The sequence below is a fragment of the Acomys russatus genome, chromosome 13, assembly GCF_903995435.1.
Source record: "Acomys russatus chromosome 13, mAcoRus1.1, whole genome shotgun sequence".
Classification (NCBI taxonomy): Eukaryota; Metazoa; Chordata; class Mammalia; order Rodentia; family Muridae; genus Acomys; species Acomys russatus.
The window spans coordinates 40,568,851-40,596,407 of NC_067149.1; the positions used below are offsets into that span (position 1 = coordinate 40,568,851).

General features: G+C 41.9%; 1 protein-coding gene and 1 non-coding gene across 3 annotated transcripts; both read left to right on the top strand.

Moving 5' to 3' along the window:
- Window positions 1–1,398: 1,398 nt before the first annotated feature.
- Thumpd3 (THUMP domain containing 3) lies at window positions 1,399–25,863 on the top strand. 2 transcript variants are annotated; one of them, XM_051155050.1, is made up of 10 exons: window positions 1,399–1,563; window positions 2,585–2,871; window positions 4,764–4,841; window positions 11,546–12,022; window positions 16,094–16,224; window positions 20,197–20,266; window positions 22,554–22,669; window positions 23,872–23,982; window positions 24,554–24,677; window positions 25,542–25,863. In XM_051155050.1, the coding sequence occupies exons 2-10, from the start codon at window positions 2,617–2,619 to the stop codon at window positions 25,692–25,694; spliced, it is 1,515 nt and encodes a 504-aa protein (XP_051011007.1). In that variant the 5' UTR covers window positions 1,399–1,563; window positions 2,585–2,616; the 3' UTR covers window positions 25,695–25,863. The 2 variants fall into 2 exon arrangements, with proteins under 2 accessions (XP_051011007.1, XP_051011008.1); XM_051155051.1 differs by having other exon boundaries at window positions 1,412–1,546.
- On the top strand, window positions 17,345–17,447 carry LOC127197827 (U6 spliceosomal RNA). The gene has a single exon (XR_007831783.1). It is a non-coding gene; the product is annotated as a U6 spliceosomal RNA (small nuclear RNA).
- Window positions 25,864–27,557: the final 1,694 nt, after the last annotated feature.

Genomic DNA, 27,557 nt, shown 5'->3' on the forward strand with positions numbered 1-27,557 from the left:
ATGCTGGGATTAAAGGTGTACCTCCACAGCACCCGGCTTCTTTCTTTCTTTCTAAAATGTATTTATGCGGGTGAGGCTCTTATGGTACACTTGTGGAAGTCAGGGTGTCTGTTCTCTCCTTCCACCATGTGGATCTTAGGGATGGAAGGCTTGGTGGCAGACAACTTTTACCTGTGAGCCATCTATGATGGACCTCTGGTTTTTCAAGACAGGGTTTCTCTGTGTAGCCTTGGTTGTCCTGGACTCACTTTGCAGACCAGGCTGGCTTCAAACTCACAGCAATCACCTGCCTCTGCCTCCCGAGTGCTAAGACTAAAGGCGTGTGCCACCATGCCTGGCCCAGACCTGTTTTTTTTTTTAAATACTTTATTTAGTTTTACTCTATATGCATTGGTGTGAAAGTGTCAGATCTTGGAGTTACAGACAGTTGTGAGCTGCCATGTGGGTGCTGGGAATTGAACCGGGTCCTTTGGAAGAGCAGGCAGTGCTCTTAACCACTGAGCCATCTCTCCAGCCCCCAGCCCTGTTTTTAATAAACTACAGCATTGCTTTATATTGACTGGTCCCAAACCTCTTTGCTGCATGCAAGGCAGGAATCTGGCTTTACATTACTCATTGTTCATGCAGATAAGGACAGTGTGGCTCTATGCCTCGGTTGCTGCTGCTACCACTGAAACTTTAATTAAAAATAATAGTAATAATGGTGGTGGTGGGGAAGGAATATATGTACACACCATGCATGCAGTTGTCACAGTATCCTTGGAGCCAGACTTCACCAGCAGATTCCCCGGAACTGAAGTTACAAACATTTGTGAGCGGCTGATGTAGATGTGGGTGGGTGCTGGGGAACCAAACTGAATTCTCTGGAAGAATAGGCCTTAATCACTGAGCCATCTCTCCACAAGTCACTTTTGTTTTGTTTTGAACAGGTCGTCTTTTTTCTTGAGTTTTAAATTTCCTTTTTTAAATGTTACGCTTGGGGCTTGAGATATCTTAGAGGCTAGAGGCACCTGCTGCCAATCTTGGTGACCAAAGTTGGGTCACTGGAACCCACGCGGTGGGAGGAGAGAACCAATTCCTTCAAGTTGTCCTCTGACCTCAGGTGTGGCACACAGTAAGGACTCCATAGTAAGACGCCTATGTAAAAAATAAGTTCCAAGTAAAAATTGCTATGAAGAATGGGGCAAGTTAATCTCTTGAGACTCGGTCTCCCTGACTTTAAAACTGGAATCAACTCACAGTCCCACCGAAATGTTTGATACTTAACGCAAAGGGTGTGGAACAGCTGACACAGTAGTCACTATGGCGACGCCCTCCACAAAGGTTACCTCCGGAGGCAGGTAATACGCCCGCAGTCCTTCCTGTTCCGGTTCAGAGTGCAGCCAACTGCGCACAGCTTTCTGCGCACACTCGTCTCACCACGAGTTTACGCTGAGCGCGGGAGCACCATGACCCCCAAGGCCTGACTTCCGTTTCCGGGGTGGCAACGCGACTTCCGGCGGCGTGCCTTGAGCACGCCGGACTTGCAGATACAGCGGCCGGAAGGGTCTGTCCTTGCAGCCGGTAACTGGCCCTGGGTGGGAGTGGCCGGGTGGGCGGGACGGAGGGAGGGCAGCGGAGGTGTAAATTGGTGCTGTGACCGAGCATCTGGCTTTCCGTCGGGCTTAACCGCGGGTGGGAGTGGGAGACGTCCTTCCGTGCAATCTGAGCAACCCATCAACTCTCCATCCTGTCTGTAAGAGTTCTATTCATTGTAGCGAACAGTGACACGGTATAGCCGAGTTACTAAAATCTGTAGCCTGCCTTGGTACAGCATGGGAACAGGGAAGATGTTAGCTTAAGTCACAACGCTTCTGAAAAACTAACGGGAGGCATGGATCCTCGATCACAGTAACACCTCCCCAGCCCCTTCAACCTACACAAACATTCATTCAGGAAGTTTGTTTTTCTAGCTTCAGATAGTTCCAAGATCTCCCCCGGATGCACATCATTGGTTCTCAATGTCACCATGTAGTAAGCGTTCAGATCTTTGTAATTATTTAGCTAGTGGAAGTTGAGTTAATCTTCATTAAATTCACTGCCCATTTGACTAGAAGGAGGAAAATAGATACCCCACCGACACTAAAAAAAAAAATTTGATCGTTAGTCCAAAACTGTGTTATTCTCATGAAAATCTTCCAATTTTGGGAAAGAGAGATTATTGAGTTACCAGTTTGAGGCTAGGCAGGATTAACTGGCTTTAACCGTTGGACTTCTGAGTGTAGGAGACGAGAATTCAAACTCTGAACCTACAGAGCCTTGAATTCTGAGCTGCTAAGCTGAAAGGACATGATGAGATGGTGCTTAGCAACACAGATGACCCTAAACCAAACATTGCATGCTGTGGAAATACTCTTGACTTGTCGTCTTTTCTCCTATTGTGCCTGTATATTGCTTGTTTAATCACATTTCACTGCTTGTAATCCCTGCCTTTATTTATAAGACAGTTTTAACCTTGGTACATACACTGAACTATGAAAAGTGACTGCATTTTCTTTCTTCTTCTTCTTTTTTCTTCCCCTTCTTTTCTGTGTTACCTTTAAAGAGACAATTGGGCCTTTTAGAAACATTACCATCATGTCTGACACTCAAGAAGCTACCAACCAGCTCCTGGATATGACCCTTAATGAGGACGAGAGGTCTGTGCCTGTAATGGAAAGTGGCATCAGAATTGTGCCTGAGCCCCTCCAAGTCACCATTGGAGCCACTGTACCTACTGGCTTTGAGCAAACAGCTGCAGATGAAGTGAGAGAGAAATTGAAGTCACCGTGCAGAGTCAGCAAAGACCGGGGCAAGATATATTTTAATATTGCTGTGGAAAGTCTGTCTCAGGTTTGAACAAAACAGTCTCAATTAGTCTTTTAACTTGGTTATTTTATTACTTTTCTGGTTTGTAGACCCCTTGGGATTCCTTTACTTTGTTCTGCTCAACTCTCAATGGCATTTTCTGTGGTATACTGAGGTGTGAAATTGACTGTATTTTATTTTTTAGTTTACCATATTGGTGTTTATAACCTGTATTCAGTTTAGTGCATTTTAGTGTTAACTATGATTTAGCAGTGATCATAGAATTTCCTGATGATTTAGTCAACAAAATAAAATATATATGAATGTCTATGACACTAAATTTACTTTAGCAGAAGTTTGGGTAAGTACAAAAGCAGAGGTTTTCCTTTAACTGTGTCAAAGACATTTTTTAAAAAAGATTTTTATTTTATGTGCATTGGTGTTTTGCCTGCATATCTATCTGTGTGAAGGTGCCAGATCCTCTGGGGCAAGAGTTAAAGAGGATTGTGAGTTGCCATGTGGGTGCTGGGAACTGAACCTGGGTCCTCTGGAAGAGCAGCCAGCGCTCTTAACTGCTGAGCTATTTCTCCAGCCTCTTCAAAGACATTCTTGATCAAAAGTAACTATTTGTGGCTACAGATGAGAAGTAGAGGCTAGCCAGCTGCCATCCGTTATATACCACACAGGTGACATAGGGCACGGATTATTGTCTGGAGATTCTTAGGTTTTGTTTTTATCTTGCCAATGTACCCCAAGCTTATAGCATATAACATGTAGTAGGTGCCCCAAAAATATTTGTGGTATGTGTTAATAAGCAAGTGTTTTGTTGATGCCCTCAGCAGTTTTGTGAAGCCTGGGCACTATTACTCTTGTCATTAATCATTAGGTTTAAGAAGAAAAGTAGTTTGTCTGCAGTCACTCAGCAATCACAGAACTAGAGCTTAAACCCCATGTGGTTTTTTTTTTTGGGGGGGGGGGTGGGGGAGGGAGGTAGGAGGTTGAGATTGTAGCCCAGGTTAGCCTAAACTTTACTATGCAGCTGAGGATGCTATCCCTCCAGAATGCTGGGATTGTCGGCATGCATGGGTATAGACTATCCTGCTTTCAAATCCTATCTATGCTCTAAGCCACTGCAGTACCCAGCATGCCGCTGAGACCCATGAAAGAAGTATGATGACATCCCACTGGTGTTTATTTTTTTCCCTTTTCCAAACCAGTGTTATTGCCTACATGACATTTGAAACTGTTACACTTTTATTTCACTGGCTTTTTCTCTGGGGGAAAAGCAGGAACTGATGGGAAACCAAAGAAATGGAACACCCAGGATGGGAAAATTTTGTGTTGACATTTTTCCCTTCTCTAAGCCAATGTTGTTGCCTACATGACGTTTCAAATGGTTACACTTTTATATTATTAGCCTTTTCTCCTGGGAAAAGCAGGACACTGATAGGTAACCAAAGGAATGGAACACTGGGATAGGAGAATTGCAATATAAAATATAGATAGGAGGTGATTTACAGTTATTATACTTAGCTAGGCTTGGTGGGGCACGCCGCTAATCCCAGCACTCTGGAGGCAGAGGCAGGCAGATCTTGTGAGTTCGAGGCCAGCCTGGTCTGTAAAGAGAATTCCAGGACAGACAGGGCTGTTACACAGAAAAACCTTGTCTTGAAAAAAAGAAAAAAGAAAAAAAAGAAAAAGAAAAAGAAAAATTAATATACTTAGACATGATAGTTTATGCCTGTAATTCCAGTACTGGGGAGACTGAGTCAGGGGAATTGTGAGGTTGCAGCAACCCAGAGCAACAAAGCAATACCGAATCTCAAAAAACAAAAGTGAAACATTTTTGTATCTATTTTAAATATTTAACTGTAGATAGCTTGTATTATTCAAAAGTATGTCATAAGTTTGTTTCTAACATTTGTTTTCCTCCCTAGGTTCATTGTCTGAGATCAGTTGATAACTTGTTTGTGGTTGTTCAGGAGTTTAAAGATTACCAGTTCAAAAATACAAAGGTGAGCTATTCGGAGCATGGTAGCTGATTCTCAGCTTTTTTTCTCAAAGATTTGTTTTCTGCTATTTACTGCTTGTATGTCACTTAGCTTTGCTACTGGCTTGTTCACAGTGTTGAGAATAAAACACAGCCTTACACATGCCAAGCATGTGATCATAATAAGCTTTCTCATTAACATTCAGAAACCTCTTCACAGGCCATCCCAGAAGCTGCTTTTAAAGGTCAGTGTTAAGAGAAACCTGAAGTTACAGGGGGAAAGTCTTACATGAGCTCAAATGATAGTCCACATGGTTTGAAAGTAGAATTGCTTCCAGCATGTGAACAAAAGACAGAGTACAGACAGCATTCCTTCCTCCTTATGTTGCTTTTGTCCTGTTATACCTCCATGGGTTTTGTTTTTTGGTTTTTTTTCCTTTTTCTTTTTTCTTTCTTTCTTTTTTTTTTTTTTAAGATGTATTTATTTTTTATGTATACAGATCTCATTATAGATGGTTGTGAGCCAATATGTGTATGTGGTTGCTGTGAATTGAACTCATGACCTTTGGAAGAGCAGTCAGTACTCTTAACCTCTGAGCCATCTCTCCAGCCGCCCCCCCCCCCCTTTTCTTTTTCTTCTATTTTTTTTTTTTTCTCTTTTTCAAGACAGGATTTCTCTGTGTAGCCTTGGCTGTCCTAGACTCACTTTGTAGACCAGGCTGGCCTTGAACTCACATCAACCTGCCTGCCTCTGCCTTCCTAATGTTGGGATTAAAGGCATGTGCCACCACGCCTGGCATAGCTGCATGTTTTGAAATGAAACTAAAGCAACATTTAATACTCCTTCAGTTAGGAGAACAGCTCTCTCTCCAGCCTGTACTTAGCATCTGAGTTCTCAATATTCAGCTGCTATTTAGTCTGAAGGTTGATAATAGACCTTAGTAATACCTTAGATCTTTTTCTTACATATCTTTCTGGCCAGGTTTCCAGAATCAAGTGCTTAAAGCTTTTTCTGTCAGTGTTATATTAATGTCTAATTTAGAGCTACTCTTTGGTTGTTGTTGTTTTTTTTGTTTGTTTGTTTGTTTTTGGTTTTTGTTTGTTTGTTTGTTTGAGACAGGGTTTCTCTGTGTAGCCTTGGCTGTCCTGGTCTCGCTTTATAGACCAGGGTGGCCTCGAACTCACAGCGATCCACCTGCCTCTGCCTCCCAAGTGCTAGGATTAAAGGCGTGCGCCACCACACCCGGCTAATCTTTGTTAAAAGAACTGTTATATGCTGTCTAATTCTCTGGGCTTTATGAATTTTCTAGATTATTTTGGAAGGTCAAAGTATCCCCAAATCAGTCAAACTGATCTGGAGTTGGGGCTTAATGATAAAGCTGTTTCCTCATCAGATTCTAGTAAAATATTTAAACAGCAACACAAAGGCTAACAGAACCCATAGCCTACCAAAATCTCAAACAGCTCTAAAAGAACACCATTGAAAATAGCTAAAATTAAGCCTGGCGTGGTGGTGCATGCCTGTAATCTCACCACTCAGGGAGGCAGAGGCAGGTGAATCTCTGAGTTCAAGGACAGCCTGGTCTACAAAGTGAGTCTAGGACAACCAAGGCTACACAGAGAAACCCTGTCTTGAAAACCAGGGAAAAAAGGGGGGGGGTGGAGGCTAAACTGTATTGCTTATAAAAATAATTTTCAACACTAGAAACACTAGTATTGTAATCCTTTAGACTCATGTTTTTTCTTTAGTGCTGTCCTGGTGGGTTGAACCCTTGACCTTTGTGTCCTAAGCGAGTGTTCCCACTGACCACAGCCCCGGGCCTAATTGTTGAAACTCTGATAGTTACTACCAGCTGAATGATGTCTCCTGAGTGCTGGCATTAAAGGCGTGCATCACCATGCCCGGCTATACTTTTTAATAGTTTGGAACTTATATATGTGTGTGTCCTAGCTATTAGCTTTGTAAATACAACTTGGTATTATCTATCTAATCATCTAAAATATATATCCCTGTTATGGTTTCAGACAAAATTGCCTTATTTTTACTCATTTCTGCTCTGCCTTCTGATTTTATTAACTTCCTTATTGTTGGCCCTTTGAATATACTTTACCAGCTTTTACTTCTACCCTTTGACCTGTAAGTGTAAGAGATAAAGACTGTAGCATTCTTAAATTACTTCTCTTTGCTATTATTTGCTGACGTGTAACTTTGCTTCTGTTTTATAGTCACAACCCACACTTTGTCTTTATTTTAGTCTTAAAGCCAAAAGGGTAAAAGTGGACTTCCTGTCCTTAGCTGCCGCTTGCTCTGTTTTGAGGGCGAGGTTTGCCTCTAGCCCAGGTTGGCTTGCCTTTGAAAGGATTCCCGGGGATCATGAGCATGAGCTCTAGTGCTGGCTGGTTCTTGTGATTTTTCATGGCATGAGTTGAGAAATGTTTGCATGTTCTTTAGTAGATGGAGTATAAAGAGCTAGTCTCTCCTTCTAGAAAGACCATGATGCTCAGTGTACATTTCCATTTATCTTGCTAAATATTTCTCCCTTATTGTTACTTTCTGGGTTTGTTTGTTTTGTGTGTGTGTGATGACCAAAAAACCAAGCAAAACTCCAGCTTTCTTTGAAGTTTGTTAAGTTTGAGTAACTGGTATTGTTGATAATTTCTTGTCAGGTCGTGTCTGTAGGCATCTTTTGTTTGTTTGTTTTTAGCTATTTCATTGGGCTCTTATGTTTACTACTCTTTTCTAGCCCAGTCTTTCCAACCCCCCAGGACTAGGTACGTGAGAACACAGTTAGAGGGGAAGGGGATGTGGACCTCGTTAGGCGACTTCCTGCTGATCAGGGTGGCTGGGTTCCTAGGGGCAAGTCCAGTCTTTGTCAGAATATCCAGCAATAGTAAATGTAGCAGCAAGTGCGGCAGCTGCTGCCACAGGCCGTCCTAGACACTCCCATTTTCACCCTCTCAAGAGTTCCCAGAGTTAAACTATCTGCAGCTGGCATAGGTCACACCCCTCCAGAGCATGAGGCGTGTTATAGTGGGCTGCTGTGGACAGTCTGAAACAGCCCCATACCCCACACCTGGGGTTAAAACAGAAACATAGTCCACGTAATATAACTGGGTTTGTTTTTGTTTTTATTTTTTTCAAGACAGGATTTCTTTGTGTAAGACTCTCTCTGTAGACCAGGCTGGCCTCGAGCTCATAGAGATCCTCCTGCCTCTGCCTCCCAAGTGCTGAGATTAGAGGCATGTGCCACCACTACCTGGCCATAACTGGGTTACATTCTTACTACAGGTGTTAGTCCACTTGTATTTTCTGGAAAATATCTTGAATTATTGTAAGTCTTTTTTGTTGTGTTTTTTAGTTTTCCGAGACAGGATTTCTCTGAGTTATTTTGGCTGTCCTGGACTCGCTTTGTAGACCAGGCTGGTCTCGAACTCATAATAATCCACCTGTCTCTGCTTCCCAAGTGCTGGCGTGTACCACCACACCTGGCTAAATTATTGTAAGTCTTAAATCTCTTAGGTAAATAAGTACTTGTTAACTATTTTCCTTATTTATTATTTTCTCTTCAATTTTTAAAAAACTTTTTTGCTTACTATCATGCTATTTGCTTTCTTCCATCCTTTACTGATTTTCAGCAGGCTCATAGACTGGTTTCATTGTGGTGTTTATTGGTATTTATGTATATGTGAGCACTCAAAATTCCATCTTATTCTCATTTTTAGTTTTTTTTAAAAAAATGCATATGGGTGTTTTATCTGCATGTATGTGTATGCATTATGTTCATGTGCCTGGTACACTGAGGATAAAAGAAGGAGCTATGGGTAATGTAAGCTACCATGTGGGTGATGGGTCCTCTATAGGAAGAATAAGTGATTATTTATTTATTTATTTTTATTTTTTTTCGAGACAGGGTTTCTCTGTGTATCCTTGGTTGTCCTGGCCTTGAACTCAGAGAGATTCACCTGCCTCTGCCTCTCAAGTCCTGAGATTAAAGGTGTGTGCTACCACCACTGCCAGGCGCAATAGTGATCTTAATCATGAGTCACTTTCTAGCCTCTTCCACCTTTCTTTTTTTTTTTTTTTTTTTTTTTTTTTTAATTGATAGGGTCTCTTGGTGAACCTGGAACTCACTGTCACCTAGGCTGACTGGTGAAAAATGTCAGGGATCTTCCTGTCTTCCCCACCCCAACTCTGGGATTTTGGGTGCATACCACTGTGCCTGCTTTTTAAAATGAGTATTAAGGAATTGAACTCGGATCCTCATACTTGTGCAATGTAACTTTACCAACTGCACACTGGCCCAACTTCCTGCTTTTATTTTTATTTTTTTACGTTTAAAGAAAACTCTGTAAACTCCATCTCCTGGTGACTCACACCATTTCATTTCTTGGGCCTAAGTCTGCTATGAGGTCTTATTTACCAGATATTTTCTTCTATTTTTGAAGTCATTGTCTTTTCTTGTTTGTTTTATTTTTAAATCATATTTTTAACACTGTCTGTGGCTAGTGTTCTGGTGACTTTGGTTTCCTGGTGTTTCTTTCCTGTTCATGTTTCCTTCCCCTGCACCCTTTTGCTTATTTTGTAAGTTCTGTGTTGATAAGTTCTGAACTTACTCCCCTGTGAAAGAGGAGCTCGCCCTGAACTGACTGAGAATAAATAAGTCTTTTTCCTTTTTTCCTTTTATTGTTTTATTGAAGTATAATTTTCATTCCACTGAATGAGTTGTTGTGATCTTTACTTCCTCTCTAGCCTCATGGGATCAGAGCCTTTGGAGTTATTTATCAAGGAAAGCACACTTCGCGCGCTCTTGTCAGTGAACTACAGACAAAAGATAGTTGAAAAAAGTGAACTTACGTAGCATGCTAATTGCTAGATTGAAATGTGAAATGTGGCTGAAATGACTGAGAACTGAGCATTTAATTTCCTAGAGATTTAGTTTTGTTATGAAACAGAGTCTCACTGCATCCATGCCTGGCCTGGCTTGGAACTCACTTAGTAGACCAGGCTGCCCTCAGCCTCACAGAGCTCTGTCTCTGCTTGGCATTAAAAGTATGCACTACTACACTGGCTTCTGAATCTTTAAGTCATTTAAACATTTGTACTATAGATGTTTATAAAGATTCTGTTACTCTGCTCTGTTAGATCGCAGTCCCTGTAATTAACATTTACTCTTGACTCTTGTACTACCAGCAATTGAATTTAGGACTCCATGCACTGTGCCACTGAGCTATATTCCTGACCCTCTTACTTTTTATTTTGAGATATGGTGTTAATAAGGCTGGCCTTGAACCCACTCTGAGGCTCCAGAAAGCCAGAACTTATAACCTTGCCTCAGGTTCCTTAGTAGCTTGGATGACAAGCCTGTGCCAATAAACCTAGCCTAGCAGCTGTATATTAACCACCCTTTATAGGCCTCTGCTATTGGCCTATAGCAAAGGTCGAGGTGGTTAAGGTCTTCCTGCTATGCACTTACAGGTGTGGCCTTCCTAGTTAACAGTACACAAGCCTACTGTCTGTAGACTATGCTTAGTACTGTAAATAAAGTCAGACTGGAAGAGAAGAACTGGACAGGGCAGCACCACCAAGTTCACTTTTTAAAAAAAGATAATCATTTGAGCCAAGTGTGGCGGCACATGCCTTTAATCCCAGCACTTAGGAGGGAGAGGCAGGTGGTTCTTCGTGAGTTCTAGGCTAGCCTGGGCTATAGAATGAGTTCCAGGGCAACCAGGGCTATAGAGAAGAGACTGTCTCAAAACAAAAAGGTAATCATACTATTTAAAACCTGGACAGATGAGATTTTTAAACGTAACACTTTTTGCTCAAGTTCAGAAGACCTGGAAGGAAGTCATCTAGACGTGTTGTCTTCTTTCCCTCTGCTGCCCTTTGTCTGCCTGCTTCCCCTTACACTTTGCTCCTCAGTGCTGCTGTGCTCCTGGTTTTTTGTTTGTTTTTAAGATTTATTTATTTATTATGTAAAGTGTTCTGCCTGCTTGTACCCCTGCAGGCCAGAAGAAGGCATGGGATCACATTATAGATGGTTGTGAGCCACCATGTGGTTGCTGGGAATTTAACGCAGGACCTTTGGAAGAGCAGTCAGTGCTCTTAACCACTGAGCCATCTCTCCAGCCCTGATCTCATGTGTGTGTGTGTGTATGTGTGTGTGTGTTTTGTTTTGTTTTTTCAAGACAGGGTTTCTCTGTGTAGCCTTGGTTGTTCTGGACTCTTTGTAGACCAAGCTGGCCTCGAACTCATCACAGAGATCTGCCTACCTCTGCCTTCCAGGTGTTGGGATTAAAGGCATGTGCCATAAATGTCTGTCCCATTATTCTTTAATAGTATAATATTTATATCACTTGCCATTGAAATTAGAATATCCTTAATTGTAGGCATTATTTTTTTATCCTTTGGTTCTGCACTCCCAACATCTCCACTATAAGGACCAGAGTTCTCTATAAAGAAAGGAGGCATGGACTAGAGAGATAGCTCAGAGGTTAAGAGCACTGACTGCTGTTCTGGAGGTTCTGAGTTCAATTCCCAGCAACCACATGGTGGCTCACAACCATCTATAATGTGATCTGATGCCCTCTTCTGGTATGCAGTTGTACATGCAAACACAAGATTGCATACATAATAAATAAATAAATAAATCTTTCAAAAAAAAAAAAAAAGTAGGCATTTATTCAGTTAAAATGGTGAGAAACAAAAGGGTTTCATTCTCCATTTTGCAGGAAGAAGTTCTAAGGGACTTTGAAGAACTGGCTGGAAAGCTTCCATGGCCAGATCCTTTAAGAGTCTGGCAAATTAACACCGCTTTCAAGAAGAAGAAAGCAAAGCGCAGAAAGGCAAATCAGAGTGTAAGTAAAGAGAAGGCTGACTGTGGACAAGGAGACAAAGAAGATGAGAAAGACGGTAAGAAGAAGCTTGCCAGCAGCACCACAGATTCACATATCTTGGACTATTATGAAAATCCAGCCATCAAAGAAGAGGTATCAACCTTAGTAGGTGATGTTTTAGCATCTTGCAAAGATGCAGCTGGTGAAAGCTTAAGAGAAGAAACTGAACCACAAGTACAGACGTTTAGAGTCACCTGCAACAGAGCAGGAGAGAAACACTGCTTTACATCAAATGAGGCTGCAAGAGATTTTGGCGGTGCTGTTCAGGAGCATTTTAAGTGGAAGGCTAATATGACCAACTTTGATGTAGAGGTAGGTATTAGCTTTGACTGATAATTTTTTAAAATCTGGCAGGGTGTTGGTGGTGCACGCCTTTAATCCCAGCACTTAGGAGGCAGAGGCAGATGGATCTCCTGAGTTCTAGGCCAGCCTGAACTACAGAGTGAGTCCAGGACAGCCAAGCTACACACACAAAAAAAACATGTCTTGGAAAAAAACTGTAATGGGGCTGGGGAGATGGCCCAGGGGATACAGTGCTTGCAGAGCAAGCTTGAAAACCTGAGTTCACATCCCTTCCATCCACATAAAAGCTAGAACAGTTACATGCATGTTAACCCTGGCACTGATAGGTAGGGCAGGCAGTGCCCTGGAGCTTGTTAGGCAGACCAGCTAAAGTAGCAACACCCAGGTTCAGAGAGAGACCCTGTCTCAGAAATAAGGTAGAATTGTAGAAAGACACTCAATGTAAAGTTCTGGCTCCTGCACAGTCACACACAAAGGAAACAAAAGGTAGACTTTGTAGAATTTCCAGAGAAACCCAGCACAGGGACAGTTAAGCAGTGGCCACAAAGCTAGGAGGATGCTAGGAATACCACAGCCTGAGGAGATGGAAAATTTTACTCTTAAATCTCTAGAATGGGACAAGATTGTCTCTTTGAGCCTATTTCAAATGGAGCCAATACTAGTATAAGCCTTTAAGGTCTATACAATGGAAGGCAAAGGAAATAGTGGATTAAAGTGTTTGGTATAATATGTTGGTATATGCGAAGTGCTGTCAAAACTCAAGTAGTGGTAGCACACACCTTTAATCCTAGTACTCAAGAGGCAGGATCTCGTGTGAGTTCCAGGACACCCAGGGCTATATAGAGACCTTGTCTCAAAAAATCCTAAGGTATTCATGTCTCTCTCTCTGAACTTGGCATCATGTGTCCAGCAGAAGAAAGATGAGTTCTTTTTGCAAAGAAATTTTAGTGCTGGACTCAGACCCAGAGCTTTACCCACTATTTCTAAGCTATAGCCCCTGTCTTCTAATTTTTAATTTTTTTCTTCCTTCCTTCCTTTCTTTCTTTTTCTTCTTCCTCCTTTTCCTCCTCTTCTTCTTCTACTTCCTCCTCCTCCTCCTTCTCCTTTTGTTTTTTTGAAACAGGATTTCTCTGTGTAGCCTTGGCTGTCCTGGATGTGCTTTGTAGACCAGGCTGGCCTTGAACTCACAGAGATCCGCCTGCTTCTGCCTCCTGAGTGCTGGGACTAAAGGTGTGCAGCACTACACCTGGCCAGTCTTTTAATTTCTAATCCAGGATTTTTCTACATTGTATAGACTTTTAGATTGTAAATTTACCTAAAACAAACTTACTTCTATCTTAGTTGCATAGTTGTACTACTAAACAATAGTGAAATCTAATTTTCAGAGCGTCAAGTCAGGGTTTTAGTGTTAATCCTCATCTAGAACCAGCTCTGATCTTTTTAAAGTCAGCTAGGTTCTTAAAACCAAATGCCTCTTGGTAGCTTGATTATCTGACTACTGGGTGACTAATATGGGTAATAGTAACTGGAGTTCCTTAAATTTCTGATGGCTTATATATAGGTCCCTAGCAATTGACATTTTTACCAAGAAGTCAATTTCTATTTCTTTTGGGATACTTAAATCTGGGTCATGTCACTTTCTTTGTCATTTAAAAAAAAATGTCAGACAAGAATAATTCCCCATTCCATATTCCCTTAACATAGCTTCCATGAGAACGAACAGGCTAAGAAAGACATGTCTGGAAACTAGTGAGGTGGCACAAAAGACAAATCCTGGAGCTACACTGCCTGGGCTAACTGCTACTCCGGCACTCGTGTGACAGGGCATATGAACTGATGTCACTGTGTGCCAGGCCCAGAGGGCTTCATAGGTAATGAGGCCATGGGAGTGACATGTGTAGAACAGGGCTTTACATGTTGGAGTGCCAACTCTTGACTTTGTCTTTGGTGAGGCCATGATGAGGTCATTCTAAGGGGAAGACTGGGCAACATTTTATCTTCATAGAAGATTTGTGAGTGAGGAAAACCAGGACAAAGATAGTCACATCAGACATTATTTTAAAATATTAGGGAAAAAGAATTGATAAAAGCAAACATAACATGCTGTCAACTCTGAATAAAGGGTGTGTTTGAGAGTCTGTTGTGAAAGTGGGCTTGTTGTACTTAGGTATGTTTGAAGTGTTTTCCCAAAAAACATACTTATTTAAAAAATATATGTAGGCCAAGTGTGCTGGCACATGCTTTTGATTCCTGTCTCAAGAGGCAGAGACTGGTAGATCTCTATAATTTGAAGGCTAGTGGGGTCTACCGAGTTCCATGCCAGAGAGCACATAGTGAAACTTTTTGTTTGTTTGTTTGTTAGCTTTTTCGAGACAGGGCTTCTGTGGAGCCTTGGCTGTCCTAGATTCACTTTGTAGACTAAGCTGTCCTCAAACTCACAGAGATCCACCTTCCTCTGCCTTCCAGAGTGCTGGGATCACAGGCGTGTGCTGCCACACCCATTGAAACTCTGTCTTAAACAAAACACACAATAATACACACACACACACACACACACACACACACACGATGGTAGTGGTACACACCTTTAATCTCTGTATTTGGGAGGCAGAGGCAGGTGGCCAGCCTGATCTACAGGGTGAGTTCAGGACAGCCAGAGCTACGCCGAGAAACCCTGTCCCCCCAAAAAAGGAAAAGTGGTAGGAAAACCCCACACACTCATATTTTAAATCCATACCATCAAAATATGTTTCATATAATAAAAACTAGGTGATAGTCTAGTGATAACCAGCTTATATAGTGGGTGAAAAGAATAAAATATTTTAAAATTAAGTGAAAATACTATATACTATTTCATTTTTTTTGTGAAGTTCAAAGAATGGCACAACTAATTTGTAATAGTAGTGGTTGGATTAATGATCACCCTGTGAGTTGACCAGTTAGGAGACAAAGAGAGCCTTCTAAAGGGTTCCGAATATAGGTCAGAGCTCACTAAGATATATATGCAATTTAGTTTACATACCACTGGGCTCATGAAATGGCTACAGGTGTGCCACCGTGGGTGCTGACCTGAGCTCAATTCCTGGGCTGCGCGGTGGTAGTTGCTCTCTGATCTTCACAGACTCAGGCCACACGTAATCATAAAAAAATGAATTTCATGTATTTTACTGTGTAATAAACATGCGGAGTGTAAACCTGTCAGTTTGTCTGGGCTGGAGAGATGGCTCAGCAGTTAAGAACTGGTAGCTCCTTTAGAGCATACAGGTTTAATTTCCAGTACCCACGTGGCAGGCAACTTGCAATCATCTATTACTCCAGTTCCCAAGGCCTCCATGGGTACCAGCTGTGCATGTGGTGCACAAGTATACATGCAGGCAAAACACTCACCCACATAAAATTAAAAAATGTCCTAAAAAGAAAGTTTTGTGTGCTTTGGGTGTATATACAAGCCATGCCTGGCTTTTATGTGGGTGCTGGGATTCAGACTCAGGTCATACTTGCACAGCAAGCATTCTTTCCTTTGAGTCATCGGCCCAGCCCTGAAAAGAAAGGCATTTTGGTTGGTTTGTTTATTTGTTTGTTTCAATCTTAAAAATTCAAAAAGTCTTTTGTCTTTCGAAACAGGGTTTCTTTGCATAGCCTTGCCTGTTCTGGACTTGCTTTGTAGACCAGGCTGGCCTGGAACTCACAGAGATCCGCCTGTCTCTGCCTCCTGAGTGCTGGGAACAAAAAGTCTTACTAAGGCAGATGTGTATCTCATACTTGTGATCGCATACTTATGAGGCAAGAGGATTGTGAGTTTCAGTCTAGCTAGCCTACATCAGAAAGTCAAGCCAATCTTGGCTCCAAGGTTGTTTTATTTTATTCTTATGAATTTGTTTTGTTTGAAACAGGATCTAGTCCTGGCTGTCCTAGAACTTACTATGTGATTAGGTTGGCCTTGAATTCATGGAGATCCACCTGCCTCTGCCTTCTAAGTGCTGAGATTAAAGCACTTGGGAGATAGTAACATATTCAAATAAGTCAGTATAAGTGCAGTTTGAAGAATGTCAACTGTTTCTCTTCTCTAATTTGACGTAGGTTCTCCTTAACATCCACGACAATGAAGTCATTGTTGGCATTGCACTGACAGAGGAGAGTCTCCATCGCAGAAATATAACACATTTTGGACCCACAACTCTCAGATCAACTCTCGCCTACGGGATGCTCAGGTAACAGAAAAGGATTTTGCTGTCCATATTGTAACAGACACTTTGCTCTGAATTAAAACACTCATTTTCTTTTTGGTTTTTTGAGACAGGGTTTCTCTGTGTAGCCTTGGCTGTCCTGGACTCCCTTTGTAGACCAGACTGGCCTTGAACTCACAGCAATCCGCCTGCCTCTGCCTCCCGAGTGCTGGGATTAAAGGCGTGTACCACCACCACCATTATAAAAACACTCATTTTCTCTCTTTTTTTTTTTTTTAATTAATTTTTATTTTATTTTATGTGCATCGTATGTCTACGGGTGTCAGATTTTGGAGTTACAGACAGTTGTGAGCTGCCATGTGGGTACTGGGAATTGAACCCGGGTCCTCTGGAAGAACAGTCAGTGCTCCCAACCGCTGAGCCATCTCTCCAGCCCCAACACTCATTTTCTTAAAGATTTTTTTTCTTCATTAGAATTACAAAATTAACCTTAAAAAGATATTATTCAATGTTGTTTGCTTGTTAGAATTACAAAGTTAGCTATTTTCTCTTCAGTATTCACTCTTGTTGGCTTGTGATTCAGAAAATATCTTATAGGTGGTTTATTAGTTTTTGTTCTGTTTTGTTTTTTCCAAGACAGGGTTGCTCTACAGAGTCTTTGCTGTCCCGGAACTCACAGAAATCCTCCTGCCTCTGCTTCTCAAGTACTGGATTAAAGGCATGTGCCACCATGCCCAGAGAGTATTCTTGGTTTAACATGAGAGTGGTAGTTTTGTGTGTGACTTCTGTGGAGTAGCCATTTCTGTTGAGAAAGGATACACTTTTTTAGGAGATAAAGCTAGTTTTGCTGTGTTTTGCTTTTACATAGTGAAGCAGAGGAGATTCATAAGATGTGTAAGTGAGTACAGAACTTGAAAATTGCTATGCAGCATAGGCCTGCCACTTACTGATATTTTTTAATGTTACACTGACAGCAATCCAGGAATCATCTTGGGACTTTGAGGAGTGCAAGGCAAGCAGCCCTGTGCTGTTGTCATTCTTAGGTTATTAGTGTTTCCTTTCTCAAATAAGTCTTCTTTCCCCCTAAACTTGAGATTTCAAGAGTACAAATTGGGCTTGACATGGGATTCAAAAGATTATTCATGTGCTCAATTTGGCAGCATATATACTAAAATTAAAGTAATACAGAGAAGATTAGCATGGCCCCTGGGTAAGTATGACAGATTTGTGAAGTGTTCCATAATAAATAAAAAAGGAAAGATTCATTCATGCTAAAGAGATGGCTCAGAGGTTTAAAAGTGCAAGCTACTCTTGCAGAGGACCTGAGTCTGGCTCCTAGCATTTGAGATGGCAGATAACAATGACCTGCAACGCCGTCTCCAGGGGATCCAACACCTGTCTTCTGCAGGCACCAGCACTTACATGAACATATCCACCCACACATACAGATATTTTTAAAAAACAGAGTGGTGCCTGATTTGGGGGCTGTAGAGATGGCTCAGCAGTTAATAGTTCTTGCTGATTTTCCAGAGGACCAGAGCTCAGTTCTTGGCTCCTATGTCTGAGATCTTACAATTGTCTTTAATGCCAGCCCCTTACCCTTATCCAATTCCATCTTCTGACCTGGGTACACATATACATAAAGGGAAAGAGATACTAACACATATACATAAATAAAAAAATAAATTTTTATGAAAAATTTTTTGTTTATGAGGACTAAAGGCAGAAACATAGACAGAGTATTTTATTCTATATGTGCCTGGCATGTTCTAGTGAGTTATATTTTTCCTTTTTTTTTTGTTTTGTTTTGTTTTGTTTTGGTTTTTGTTTTTTTGAGACAGGATTTTCCTGGTAGCCCTGGCTATCCTAGAACTCTCTTAGTAGACCAGGCTAGCTTTTTTTTTTTTTTTTAAAGATTTTATTTATTTATTTTGTATACAATGTTTTGTCTGAACGTACACCTGCAAGCCAGAAGAGGGCACAAGATCTCATTATAGATGGTTGCAAACCACCATGCGGTTGCTGGGAATTGAACGCAGGACCTTTGGAAGAGCAGGCAGTGCTCTTAACCTCTGAGCCATCTCTCCAGCCCTCCCAGGCTAGCTTTTAATTCACAGAGATCCACCTGCCTTTGCCTCCTGAGTGCTGGGATTAAAGGCGAGCACCACTACACCCAGCCCATTGTTTTCCTTTTCAGTTCTTGCTTCCTCCGTTATCCTGGTTATGTGTAGATTCATAGTTCCTAACAACTGGAGCATATTAAGTTAAGAACAGACAGCTTTAAAAACACTCCTAAGCTTCATTCATTGAAAAGACATTTATTACTTGCCTCTAACTATGATTAGAGGAACCAGCAAGTACTAAAAAATAAATAAAATAAAAGATAATGATGGAAAAAAGATAATAATGGGGCTGAGGAGATAGGCTGGTACAGTTTCTGCACAGCACAAGGGCCTGACTTTGACCAGCCGCACTATTGTCTGCAATTCCATCACTGAGGAGGCAGATACAGGAGGATCCCTGGGGCTTTCTGGCCTGCTGCCAGTCTGACTGAATTTGTGAACTCCAGGTTGTGAGGGACCCTCTCTTGAAAATGAGGTGAACAGCAATTAAGAAAGAGACTCAGCTGGACAAGGTGGTGCACACCTTTAATCTCAGCACTTAGGAGGCAGAGGCAGGTGGATCTCTGAATTCAAGGCCAGCCTGGTCTACAGAGTGAGTTCCAGGACAGCCACGGTTCTGTAGAGAGACTCTCAAAAAACCAAAAGTCGGGGAAGGGAGGTAGTGAGGGAGGCCTAATGTTGACCTCTAGCCTTCGCATGCATGCAGGCAAAAACAAGTATGCACACACATGTATACATACACATGAAGTGATGATTATGCTGAGAATGTAGTTGGAGAGATGAGCAAAATTTATACCAAATTCACGGAAAAACCTTGAAAGCTTCTCAAGAAACATAGAACCTATGGGGCTGGAGAGATGGCTGCTCTTCCAGAGGACCTGGGTTCAATTCCTAGCACCAACATGGTGGCTCACAATTGTTTACAACTCTAGTCTCAAGGGATTGGATGCCCTCTTCTTGATTTGACAGGCAGTGCTCACATGTGATGCAGATACACATGGAGGCAAAACATCCATACACAAAAAGATTAAAAATTAAGAAGTCTAGAAACTCAACAGTAGAAAACACAAGGAAGCGCTTTACTGTCTCCTGAAAGTTTATGGGCTTTTGTTTAGCTTACCTGTATATGTGGCTGGTCGTCACTTATGTGTGTACCTTCAGTTGCACATGACTGCCTCACACAACCCAGGGCTACTTGTTCTTTATTACAAATTCCTAAGAGGATTTGAGTGACATATTTTGATCGAGTGCCCAGTCCAGGCCCATTAACAGTGACTAGCATTTTGCATGGTGCTAGGTTTCAAACAGAGAAGATTAGAACGGATGAAACTTAGTGACCTGAGGTCTGGTTAGTAGCATCTAAAGCTATTCACAGTGACCTGTAGTCCTGATTTTGACCTTGTTTTGTGTCATAGGAAAAATGTTTCTTTGCATCAGCTTGTCTGTTAAATGGTAGTAGAGTTGTTAGATGTGTTCAGTGAAATAACAAGTGTGTAAAGTTAAAGCAGTTAATTTATGTTAAGGATGCTATCTCCACAATTAAATCTAAAATGAAAGGATACTGATGTCTGGTTGTCACCAAATGTCCACTAAAAAAATCTTACTGCCTCAGCTTCCTGAGCACTTGCTACCACGCTCGTGCTTGCGCTCTCGCACATGCTCTCCCCCCCCCCCGCCCAACCTCTTCCCTCTGTATGTTTTTCTTTTCCAGTGCTGAGTCTGAAACTTAAAGCCTTGTACTGAGCACCAGCCCCAGGTTGACTTTCAAACTGTAGATTGCTGGTCCTTCTTGCCAGTGTGATAGGATTCTCTATCTTGGAAGCCTCAGCCCTTGGCTGATCTTTACATGTACTGAATTGTTTTCTCCCTCCAGGCTCTGTGAACCTAAGCCTACTGATGTAATAGTGGATCCAATGTGTGGAACAGGGGCGATACCAATAGAGGTAATAGCACCTCTTTGTTTTTACGTAAGCAAGTGATATTTTATTTTCTGGATCATAGAGGAGCTGAGAAAGACAAACTGGAAAGCCTTTTTATTTGTGGCAAATGGAAGAGGCACTAGATTGAATAGCAGAGATTAAGTGAAGGCATCACAAACTGGAAGAAGGTGGTTTTCATCTCCACATAATTAGAGGTTCCTGGAGTGAACTTGGTATGTAAAGGAGAAGCCACTGCAGTGCAGCTCATTGCTGGGGTACTTGCCTGGCACCAGACAGACATCCATCCTGGCCTTGATCTTCAACACTGCAAAACACAGCCAACCAAATGCAGTACCCATGAGCATTCCTTATGTTTGTTTGTTTTGAGCCAGGGTCTCACTGTGTAGACCTGGCTGATCTCAAACGTAAGAGAATCACCCATCTTCTCTAGGGATTCACACATCTGGTGTGTGTGTGTGTGTGTGTGTGTGTGTGTGTGTGTGTGTGTGTATTTTAAGAATTCTAATAATGCTACATACCACTACAAAAGGAGCTGGGTGGTGGTGCATGCCTTTAGTTCCAGCATTTGAGAGGCAGGGCCAAGCAAATCTCTCCTGAGTTCAAGACCAGCCTAGTCGACAGAGTGAGTTCCAGGATAGCCAGGGCTACACAGAAAAACCCTGTCTCCAAAACCAAAAACTACAGAAGACAAAACAAGAAATGAGGAAAAAAAATTTTTTTAACCTTTTGCTCTACCTCTTGATATGTAGCACAGGCTCACCTTGAATCCATGGTAGTCCTCGTACCTGAGCCTCTCCCAAGTGCTGGTATTACAGGTATGAGCCACAGGACACAGTGGAAAGGGGATCTTATCTTGCAGGTAGAGAACCTTCGAGATTGAGTGTGTCACACCACCAGTGTAAGTGACTAAGCAGGAGCTGACAGTAAAATCACTGCAAGTTTTGTGTAAAACACAGTGAAATATTCCAGACTATACCAAAATCCAGCCAAGAAACTGCACAAAAGTACTACAGATTGTGGTTAGTGGGCAGAAATGGGACAGATGAACAACCCCAGAGCAACTCACAAAGGGAAAAATAATCCAAAGTATAATTAAGAAATTTGATCCAACTTTGATCAGGAGTTAAAATCCACGAGGAAACCACATAGTTTGCATGCTCCACTATCGATGGCTGGGGAGTGACTACTGCTTGACGTTTGAACAGAGTTCAGTCAAGTCAACAGAGTTACAGTCAAGAATTCTGGAAACAAAGCTAGTTCCTTAGTATTAAACCATGATTTATAATATACCAGGTAAAGTTATCACGGGTCAAGAAACATGCAACCGAGATAGACATTACTATAAAAGAATTTAAAAGTTGGCATGAGAGCAGCAGTGTAGAGACTTCAGCTGAGAAATGACGGACATTGTGAACAGTTGCCAGGGTCTGTGTCCAGATGTGTTCCCCAAAGTGTCAAATACCTGGCCTAGAATACTCTTGAGATTTAGAAGTACTGTCAAGTACAGCCTCTGCGGTGGGAAATACATATCGGATTAAAAAAAAAAAAATTGGTTGGCAAGCAAGAATCACCTGAGAAACTTAATTTGTAGGTTCCTTCTACATCTTGCCTTCTGGGATGCTGAACATACCTTTCGTTTGCAGTCATTGTAGAATAATGGCTAGAATGTCATTACCCTCAAGGGTATGGGCAACATTAAGTTATAAAGTGCTATATTCATGCATGCATGTCTTTGTGGCAGAAACTACCATAGTGTATCACTATTTCATAAGTATGGCACTGCTTGCCATTTATATGCTGCTGACATTTTTTTTTACTTAAAAATAAAATCCTTTCAGAGATATGGTTGTTATCTTTTAAAAGCTAAACTCTCAAAATCCAAAAGAGTATAGGTCTGGTTAGTTGGGTTAATTTTTTAGGATCGTGTTTGTTTAGGGAATGCAGTCTCTTGTATGTGCCAATCATTGCTGGGTAAGGATTGAAGAAAATGCTAGACCTACCTGGAAGGAGTTGCTGGATTACTTGGAAGGCAAAGGTGATAGACAGTTTAAAATGGGACAAGTCAGCCACAGAAGTGTACAAATTGCTTCTGGGGCTGGCATTGATGTTACAGTGGGTGACAGTGGAGCCACATCTCTAGTGGGTAAGAGTTCAGGAGGCAGAAAAAGAACAGGGAGGTCATTTCTGGCAAGGAAATAAATCGCAGATACCATGTTACTGAAAGTTGACCATAATGACTTCCCCTTTAATTTTCTCTCGTGACATGTTTAACCAACACTCTGTCTTACAGGGGGCTACTGAGTGGTCTCACTGTTACCATATTGCTGGGGACAACAACCCACTGGCAGTGAACAGAGCAGCCAATAACATCTGTTCTCTATTGACTAAGAACCAGATTAAAGATGGGTAAGTTTAACTTCAAAAACAACATTGTGCCTTTTGAGTCACTCTCCATACTAATGTGGAATTAACATTCACTCCCAGTGCTCTGTGGCATTGTTACAACCAAAAAGTGTGAGAAGACACCATTTAGAGCTTACGGAACCCATAGCCTACAAAAAATTCAAACATCTCAAAAAGTATACCATTGAAAATAGCTAAAAAAAGCCAGGTGCAGTGGTGCACACCTGTAGTTCCAGCACTCAGGAAGCAGAGGCAGGCAGATCTTTGAGTTTGAGGCCAGGACAGCCAAAACTACATAGAGAAACCGTGTCTCAAAAAAAAAAAAAAAAAAAAAACCAAAATCCAAATATTGTGAGTTGAAAGAAGCATGAAAGCCATTACCATAACTTGTAAGTTACCAGTGATCTTTACTAGTGGCCCTGGCCTGTTTAAATCTTCTAATCACTTTGTTTCTGAAGGCTGTTGATTGGTCTTTCTGTTCACTTATGTATATGTGTGTGAGTCTGAGAGTGCCTTGGAGCTATGTCATGGTGTGGAGGGCAGAGGACAACTTGTGGGAGTTGGTTCTCTCCTTCCTCCTGTGGATTCCATCAATCAAACTCCATTTTTCAGGCATAGTAGAAGGTACCTTTGCTGGCTGGGTTATTTCTCTGGCCTTTGAGACACTTTAAGTATGATTTTTTGGGGGAGGGGGGCGTTTGAGACAGGTTTCTCTGTGTAGCCTTTGCTGTCCTGGACTCACTCTGTAGACCAGGTTGGCCTTGAACTCACAGCGATCCACTTCCCTCTACCTCCCAAGTAAAGGCGTGCACCACTACCCTTAGCTTGCAGATTGTTTTTCTAAAAAGAAATATTAAAGTAATATAGCAAGAATTATATCCATGACTAAGATACAAGTTTTTGAAATGGTTGACATGGTCTCACACACAATTTAAGAAAAGCACCAAGGAAAATGAGCTTACATCTTTTTTTTCTTTCTTTCTTTTTTTTGGTTTTTCGAGACAAGGTTTCTCTGTGTAGCCTTGGCTGTCCTAGACTAGCATTGCAGACCAGGCTGGCCTCAAACTCACAGGGAGCCCCCTGCCTCTGCCTCCCGAGTGCTGGGATTAAAGGCGTGCGCCACCACGCCCGGCTGGAAGTTTATTTATTGAGCCATCTCATTAGTCTGGAAAATATATTAAAATGTCTTCCCTTTGTCTCCACAGAAAGACACCTTGGGGTTTGCCCATTGACGCTGTTCAATGGGATGTCCGCAGCCTCCCGCTGAGAACCGCCTCCGTGGATGTGATAGTGACAGACATGCCATTTGGAAAAAGGTAGAAATTGGGGTTTTCTTCTTTCAGTGGAGTGTGATTTCACCCCTTTGTGCCTTTCCACATTCCACATGATCCTATCCCACAGTACAGTCTGAGGAGCCCTTCCTTGTTGAGAGATTTCTGCTCACTGGTTTAGCTTGTGCAATCTGATTTTTCTTTCTTCTTCGTCTTCTTTCTTCTTCTTTTGAGACAGGGTTTCTCTGTGTAGCCTTGGCTGTCCTGGACTTGTGTTGTAGACCAGGCTAGCCTTGAACTCACAGCATGCCTGTAATCCCAGCACTCTGGAAGGCAGACCTCTGAGTTTGAGGCTAGCCTGATCTACAAAGTGAGTCTAGGATAACCAGAGCTACAAAAAACCAGGAAAACTGAACACTTGACTAACATGGCTTCCTTTATTGACATAGACTACCAAAGCTCTGGCCTCTAAAAGATGATTCTTTCTTTCTTTCTTTCTAAAGATGATTTCTTCATACCTTGGATTTTGTTCCTGTCTCATGTTTTAAAAAAAACCCAAACCAAAAACCTACATATTCACCCTTTGCAACAGTTTATACTTGCCCTTCTTTTACAGGACGGGCTCTAAGAAGAGAAACTGGAATCTCTATCCAGCTTGCCTTCAGGAAATGAGCCGTGTCTGTAGACCAGGGACAGGCAGAGCTGCACTGCTTACGCAGGACAAGAAATGCTTTGCCAAGGTACCACACAAGAGAGATAAATCCTAGCCTAAGGCAACTTTAGGATTCTTAAAAGGCGGCTTGGGCCCTAGTGCCAGGATAGGGGTACAGCAGGCCAGGTAGACAGGTGGAGGCCCCAGAGCTTTGTTGGCCAGCCAGTATAGCCATTCAGTGGCTCTGGGTTCGCTGAGACCCTTCCTTACTTTAAATAAGCACACCCAAATAACTACTGCTTTAGACACAACATGTATGTCTTGTGTCCTCAAAGGACATAAGAGGGTATTGGATGGACCCTCTAGAATTGGAGTTATAGCTGTGAGCCACCATGCGGGTGCCAGAAACTGAACCCAGACCCTCCCCAAGAACAGCAAGTACTCTTAACTTCTCAGCCAACTCTTCACCCCACCACCCATAGCATTTCTTCTTCTTTTTTTTTTTTAAAAAAGACTTTTTTATTTATTATGTTTACAGTGTTCTGCCTGCATGTGTGACTACATGCCAATAGAGGGCACCAGATCTCATTATAGGTGGTCATGAGCCACCATGTGGTTGCTGGGTCTTTAACTCAGGTCCTTTGGAAGAGCAGCCAGTGCTCTTAACTTCTGAACCATCTTTCCAGACCCCCTATAGCATTTCTTAAGTGGCAAAGATTCTGGGTTGGGCTGGGCGTGGTGGCACATGCCTTTAATCCTAGCACTCTGGAGGCAGAGGCAGTCGGATCTCTGAGTTCAAGGCCAGCCTGGTCTACAAAGTGAGTCCAGGACAGCCAGGACTGTTGCACAGAGAAACCTGGTCTCAAAAACCAAAAAATAAAAAAATAAAGGTTACAGGTTGGTTTAGAAGCAGACTGGTAGCCTAATGACTTTTATACTTTTTGTGTCCCAGGCATTATCTGGAATGGGACATGTGTGGCGAAAGGTCCACACAGTCTGGGTGAACATCGGGGGCCTTCATGCTGCAGTTTATCTTCTGAAACGCACGCCTCAAGCCTTTGTTCACCCTTCAGAACAAGATGGACAAAGAGGCCATCCTTGGTAAAGCAAGAATGAAGACGGCTTAATAGTATTTGTAGTTCCTAACACTGGCAATGTCAGCACACAGAACTTGTAACTAAGTATTGCATTGTGTAACTACTCCAGAATGCTTTATTGTAAGCAAGGTCACTGTAATGGTATTTCTGAGAAGCCTACATTGCTTGGTTTCTAGGTTTTAGAGCACTTTGGGCCATGTTCTATTGCCTTTGCAGCCTACTCTTCTCTAGTCAACGTTTTTTACATCACCCTCAGAAACTGAAGCTTCCCTCAATACCTACAGTTTGCCATCTGCTTTAAAATAAATACAACCAAAACAGAGCAAAGATGCTTTGTGTGACTATTAGTAACAAGGCATTACTAAGTAGTGGAAGCATAACTTGATGAGGTATGGGACCAACAAGCCAAATGAAAGGAATTTTTGTTTTTTAAGACATGAGTTTCTCTTTGTAGCCCTGGCTGTCTTGGAACTCACTCTCTGTAGATTAAAGGCGTGTGCCACCACTGCCTGTCCTAGATCTTCTCTTTAAGAATATGGAAGCATTAACTCCCCCAACCCCCACAAGCACCTGTCAGTCGTGAGGGTGGTAGGTGGGCTAATGTATTTTTTAATGAAAACTTGCCCAGCTTGTTGTTCCCTTGTTTCCAGTTGTACAGATCCTTTCTCAGGTAGGTCTTTGGGAACTGAAGTAACCTCAGTACTCATCAGTTCCTCCTAAAGCAAGCCCCACCTGAACTAATGATGAGACGTTATTTTTGAAGAGTCTGGCTTCATTCGACTTAGACTTTCATTATGGTGTTTCTGTTTAAAATAAAAGACACAGTACTTCCTTTGAGAACAGAATTCACATTAGCAGCATAGTAAGTGGCCAGTGGCTTTTTGGAACTACTCACTGGAGAAAGAACTGAGATTAATAAATTTGTAAAGAAGCCGGGCATGGTGGTGCATGCCTTTAATCCAGGCACTCGGGAGGCAGAGGCAAGTGGATCACTGAGTTCGAGGCCAGCCTGGTCTACAAAGCAAGTCTAGGACAGCCAAGGCTACTGAGAAACCTTGTCTTGAAAAACCAAAAAAAAAAAAAAAAAAAAAAAAAAAATGTAAAGGTTTTATACCCTAAGATGGGTATTTTTGCAACTGCCAAAATACATTATTGAACAAAAAGTTACTTTTTCACCTTTGACAAAAAAAAAAACCATTTAAATCTCAAACCAAGTTGGTCACAGAGCCAGAATGTACAAGGATGGTTTTCATCACCATTTACCAAGTTCCTGACACAGTATTTGCCAGTGAGCATTTAATATTTACTGAACAAATGAACTAGTACTTTTTATGCTAAATTCTCAAATTAATATACTAGGTTTGTGCTTGATTTACCTTAGCTCTAATTCTATTAAGTATACAAAAACAAAAAGACTTAAGATACTATAAATACAACAGGCACTGTCATCTTCATCTCTGGTTGGTAAATTTTGTTAATCTGGTTACTAGAAATGAGCTATAAGCAGTTTTTTCTCTAGACAAGGTTATGGCACATAGCCCTTGCTGATCTCGCCTCCGAAGTGTTGGCATTAAAGATATGCAATATCATACTAGGTGAAAGGCTTTTTTGTTGTTGTAGTTTTTCAAGACAGGGTTTCTCTGTGAAGCCTTGGCTGTCCTAGACTAGCTTTGTAGACCAGGATGGCCTTGAACTCAGAGATCCACCTGCCTCTGCCTCATGTGCTACCACATTCAGCCTGACTCTAGTCTTACTGCACAAATGAGTTCAGGCACTTGTGGGGGCTAGAAGTTGGAGTTAACAGCTAGTTTACTCCTGCCTGGTGTGGGTGATAAGATCTGAGCAAGTCCTCTTCTAGAGCAGTCTGGGTA